Below are 6,000 nucleotides of genomic sequence, written 5' to 3'. Positions count from 1 at the left end.
AAGTATCATAATTAATAGTTTCTAACTGATATCTCTGCCAATTATTATTGGAGGATTATGTTAAATAGCCAAACATAAAGACGGGAAAATTAAGAATCTATCGATACCTGGTTCGATGGTCAATTCACTGGCATTCAGAAGTAACTCGGACATAGATACATACTAGGTACATACGCTCAGTTTTTAATTATATAAGATTTTCAAATAGTGGTTTATGGACACTTTAACCAATAAGTCATAAAAATGCAGGAAGCTATAAAGGAGTTCATGTATGCATAAATGTACATACAAACTAAGCAGTTAAATAAGTTCATTTACAGAATACTATTCGCATTTTAGATGCAAGATGAAACTATACTCCAAATAAAACTACAAAATACAAGCGATAAAAATGTCCAAGAAGTGTAACAAAAAACTTTTATTTCACTATCTTTTCACAACCTGAATAAAAATAAAAGAATTCTCCCACAAAGAGCACATGTACGAACTAGTCTTATCACAAATGCAGGTCTATTTGCAGACTAGAATCATCATCAGATCTATAGACGTACGTGAACTGCATGAAAAGAAATGTAAATTTTTTTTTTTCTAAATGGCAAACGAGACAGTGTCCATCTTAATATGAACGAAGAGCCGGGGGGTACTTGCTTGCATTCATCAACATTTAAAGTATTATCGATGACAGGCCTGTACTGAAGTGTTACCTGCAAAAAATAAATGAGATTTTCATTGTTTAACACACTTACACACATACACACACACACTCTGATGTAACGATTAAACATACTTTTCCATTATTTTTATCAACCCAAGACAAAGTATGCTTCCGCCAATGTTCTTCTAAAGGTTTTCTTTTTTTGTCCTTCAACTGGTTTCGAATAATCATACTCATCCATTCGGTCCTAAAAAACAAAAATATCAAATTGAATGATAGTTTTGGTTTTTATTTATAAGTTTGTGTTATTTTGAAAAATCTACATAGTAAAATTTGAAGTTTATAGTACACCCCCCCCCCCCCGAAAAAAAAACAGTAAAGCTTAGAAATATAGAATTTGAAATGTAGTTTTGCACCTTGGAGTCAAAATTTTGACTATTTTTTTTTTATAAATATTATTTTATGATTTCGGTGAAAACAACTTTCTAATGCTATTATAGTGAATAGCTCCGATATTTTAGCCATCATATCAAGCAAAAGAGTCAGTTTGAATAATTTTGGGACACTTCAATATTCTTTACGAGTATATTTTAAAATTACAAACAACTGAAATCTTATTTTATGAACTAGCTAGTAAGAATGCATCACTGGTGCTTCCAGTTAATTTTTTTCTAAGTCAAAAAAATTTTTTAAAAATGAGATTTTGAAAACGTTATCTGTACTGGTTTAAAGAAATCCTGAATGGCAGTAATGGAAACATACATAAATCACTATTGTAACTACCTACTTATCTACATTCTTAGTTTTGTAAATAATATTGAAATTGTATTTTAAAATGTTATGTTCTTTAGCTTCCTCAGATAGTAGTTTTCTTCACACAGGTTAAAACCAATCAGCTATTCAAAAAAAAAAAAAAAAAAAACTTTCAAAACCCAAATTTTTAAGCTGGGAAACAAATCTTTTCGAAGTTATAAATTCAATTTTTTTTTTTTTTTTTTTTTTGTACACTTGTATAAACCAAAAAAGCTAATGAAAGCCAGGATAAGAGTGGAACTGTTATGTTATAATGTCATGGCTCATTTTCAAATTTTTAGCCAAACTGATCAAAACAACGAGATAATTAGCTCATCAAACATTGCCAAAATCAATATTGTTGAACATTAAAGATTTTATGTTTAGTTCTTAAATGAACCAAGAACCAATCCATTAAATAAAACTAATAGTTACATTAAAATAAAAGAAAAATCCACCAAAATGAACTAAGCCATTAAATATATCAACTTTGGATGCATCTTTAGGTCTGTAGATCTGTAACTACATAAGAATGGGGGAGGGGGATTATACTATGCGTGCAAGTTTGATGATGTGTTCAAGACGGATTTTTTTTTTTTTTTTTTTTTTTGAATTTTTTTCTAAATTGTTTTTATTTGCTTGCTACTTGTTTAAAACAAAGTACTTTCAACTTATTTTACTGTTTCTTTGAGGCCACATGTCATGCATATTAGCGTTTTGCTGAAATCGTGTAGCAATCTTCTTCTCCGCTTTTTTTTTACAATTCTTCTTTTTATTTTCTTACTAGCCGCATTGCGTTCTGCATTAAAAAAGTTGTAAAAAAAAAAAAAAAAAAAACTATTGCATATTTTTAAAAACTTTTTTCTTCTGAAGGGGGAGGAATGTTTTTACTATTACCAACTAAAATTTTAGAATTGAGGGTTCGATACTTTTTGCAGGATGGGTTTCAAACAGGGTTGGCCAGATTGGACCCAAAGGGTTTTTTTGAAAAAACCCATTTTAAAAAAACCCATTATTTAGCCCACTTTTGGGTTTTTTAAAATTTTCCGAGAAGTTTCCAAAAAAATTAATTAATTTAAATACTTTCACAATTTTAAACTTCTTTTTTATTTGTTCTTCACCACAGACAATGGACATAAAAAATGAATTTTGAACTTTAATAGTATTTCTTAACTCTAAATGACATTAAAAAAATATTTCAAAAATTTTAAATAAATATATTTAACTTTTTTCTTTAACTGGTCAATAAATAAATCAAATTATCTTGACTAAATCCTGTCACGTCTAGTTTTCTCAATGTTTGTAGATTGTACAGAGGAAACCACTCTAGCTAAAAGGCTTTCATTTGAATTCTTTTCTGCAAGCCAACACGTCACAAATTTCGAATAAACAAGGTATATTTTTTAGAAATTAACAGGTGTTACAAACGGTCGGAGAGAAAACAGAATAGGATGTACAGTATTTTCATTATCTTACGAAAAAGTTTAATATTTCTTACTCTGTACACAGAAATAGAAAAACGGGCAAATAAAATTCAGAGAAATGTCTTGATTAAGCGGGAATTCAGTAGAAAGGGATTTAAACTACTTGAGGTTCTACAGTAGTTTTGCATAACAAAATGAAATACAATAAAGTAGAATTCAAAAAAAAAAAGTGTAGTAATGAAAAACAAACTAACGAACAATAGATTTTATCACTCGAGAAGTAACTTTGCCTTAACTGCTGATAATCATGGAAACTAAAAAATCTGAAACTTCACCATTCTTGGGTTTTGTCGTCTTTCATACTTTTTTCAGAAAATGCTGAATTTTCGAGCTTTTTTTCTCCCCAAGACAATTTTTGTGCTTTGTTCATATACTTTCGCTACAATATATTACAAGTATCTATATTTTCCCTAAAAAAAGACAAAAAAAACCCACATTTCTTTTAAAAACCCAGCTTTAGTTGAGTTTTATTTTTAAAAATAACCTGGATCCATGGGCTTTTTAAAAACAACCCGGATTTTTGCCAACTCTGCTTGAGGTTCTACAGTAGTTTTGCATAACAAAATTAAATACAATAAAGCAAAACGCAAAAAAAAAAAAAAAAAAAAAAAATGTAGTAATTAAAAACGAACAATAGATTTTATCACTCAAGAAGTATTTTTGCCTTAACTGTTAATAAGCAGGGAAACAAAAAAATCTGAAACTTCACCATTCTTGGGTTTCATCGTCTTTTATACTTATCTTCAGAAAACGCTCAATTTTAAATAGTTTTCCAGCTTTTTTTACCCCAAGACATTTTTTGCGCTTTGTCCATATACTTACGCTACTATTAGGCTGTGGGACGAAGGCATAAAAGATGCTTAAAAACATGGTTTCGTTTGCCAACTTCGGGAAACTACGAAAAGTGCAGGGATAGAAGTGACATTTGCCAACAAAAATATAGGAAAATATAGGAATTTTCTGAAAAAAATATAGGAATTGGATAGAAAATATAGGAATTTTCTGAAAAAAATATAGGAATTCGATGGAAAATATAGGAATTTTTTGCAAACAATATAGGAATTTTTCGAAATAATATAGGAACATTTTGAAAATAAAAAAAAGAGGACATACAGGAATTTTTATAACGAGGCAGGCCAGTAGGACATTTTTTTTTTTTAATGCAATATAGTCGAACCTGTCTATCTCGAATTTTTACGGCACATAAGAAAAATTCGAGATATGGAGGCTTCGAGATACAGAAGTTTTGAAAAAAGTTCTAAAAATAAGTAATTGGAGCAATGACTCGAAAGTAAAACTTTGGGAGCAATTTTACTAATCAACAATGTCCCCTTCCTCTCAGTTTCAGAATGGATTTAATTGCTGGAAAACTTGCTTTTTGTACATAAAGTTTTAATTCTGGAGGATTATGTGACTGCTAATATTAAGAAAAGTGATTTCTGTCTCCAAATTCCAGTCAATAAAGATTGTTGTGGATGGAATTCAAGAAAGACACTTAAGTCGAAATTCGAGTTATGCAGGTTTTCAGAAAATTTCATTCAAGACAAACATGGGGGAAAACATTGAATTAATACTTTATGTGCAGGGAAAATGAAAAACTTCGACACAGAGAGGTTTTCGAGATAGGCAGGTTCGAGATAAACAGGTTCGACTGCACTACTATTTGATTAAATACATGTAATAACACTACCTGACATAAGTGCAATACATACGCATAAATAAGTCTAAAAATACAATTCTGCTTTGTTCTTAGAATTTTAAGCACTTAAGCATCTTGTCTGATTCCATCCCGTGAATGACCAAATATGGCGACTATGTTTCACACGTAGCTGCTGGTCCAATAGCTTTCCTGTTGGAAAAAAAAATGATAGCTCCAGATTTACCCTATTATGTTGTTTGTATATTTATTTTGTGAATGAGCTGCTTTTGAATGTGGAATTTTGTGAATGGGGCTGCTTTTACGATGCGTAAATTTGTGAAGGGGCCGCAAAGCGGACCCAATTTGTGTCTGGAACGACCCCAAAGTGTGCATGTCTTTCCGACTTCCTCAATTCTTTTAAAATTGAGAACAGCTTTGCGTATTCTTTTTTGAAAACTTGGCTGTGCGGCCTCTTCGGAGGCATTATTATTAAAATGAACGTTTAGTTGATACGCGAACAGCAGCACCTACATTCCACACAATTAAAACCAAAACAATCGAAGTTGAGATGAGCTATCCTGCAAGTAGCAATAATTGCAACCGTAGCCAAACGCAAAGTTCCGAAAAAAGAAAAAAATCGTGCGTGTGGAGACCTGAAACGGTAAGTGGCCGGAGAGCCCTTCCTAGAATGACATCATCAAAACCTACACAGCCCATGCGCCCATCATGATCGCCCAAGTTCATCGACGCCGAGTTCGAAAGTGAAGTTTTGAGGACTTGCGCAGGAGCTTCATGGGCTCAGAATTGAGCTGCAGAGACGAGCTAAAGTCAAACGCTGCTCCACTCAGGAAGAAACACGGTACAGGGCACTCAACACATTTTAGCTTTAGAAAAGGAAGGAGACCATTTTCAATTAAAAAGAGGACTAAAGAGGACCAGTTAGGATTAAAAAGATGACCTTGGGAGGACCATTCATTTGATTTCAAGGAAGCACCAAAAGGCAAATTAGCTGCCTGCTGCTAAATCCATGAAGATAATTTGTTAATTAACCATAATACTGAGATTTTTAATGATACAATTCCTTTATCTTCTGCACAACTGTTCTTTTTATCCATTGAATAATAATATTATTTACACAATCATTTGGATGGGAGGGGGGGGGTTGCTGGTAGTCCTACAGAAGGACAGATGAAGCTATGCTTCATCTTTTCCTTAGTTTAAAATTATTTTTGTGTTTTTCTGTCTTGTAATGCTTCTTAATAGCATTATACCCTCCACAAACCGATATGAATCTATCACACACCAAACAGATCTATTGTATTCAAAGTTTTCCTAAAAATGTCTGAAATGCTAAATCACAAAGGGAAGCAGATCACATGAGGCTCAATTTTGCAATTTTCATATTCAAAGTATATTTTTCAAGAATCATA

General features: G+C 31.8%; 1 protein-coding gene across 1 annotated transcript in view; it reads right to left on the bottom strand.

The window, feature by feature from the left end:
• Positions 1-403: 403 nt before the first annotated feature.
• The window catches only part of LOC129233512 (succinate dehydrogenase [ubiquinone] flavoprotein subunit, mitochondrial-like), a 75,064-nt gene continuing 69,467 nt past the window's right edge, over positions 404-6,000 (bottom strand). Inside the window, 3 exon segments of the mRNA XM_054867532.1 lie at positions 404-704; positions 788-850; positions 852-902. Of these exon segments, the coding sequence (XP_054723507.1) occupies positions 540-704; positions 788-850; positions 852-902 (279 nt within the window). The 3' untranslated portion in view covers positions 404-539.

Source organism: Uloborus diversus, chromosome 1 (assembly GCF_026930045.1).
Source record: "Uloborus diversus isolate 005 chromosome 1, Udiv.v.3.1, whole genome shotgun sequence".
Classification (NCBI taxonomy): Eukaryota; Metazoa; Arthropoda; class Arachnida; order Araneae; family Uloboridae; genus Uloborus; species Uloborus diversus.
Note: the sequence above shows the minus strand (reverse complement) of the source record. Positions and strands in the feature narration are given on the sequence as shown.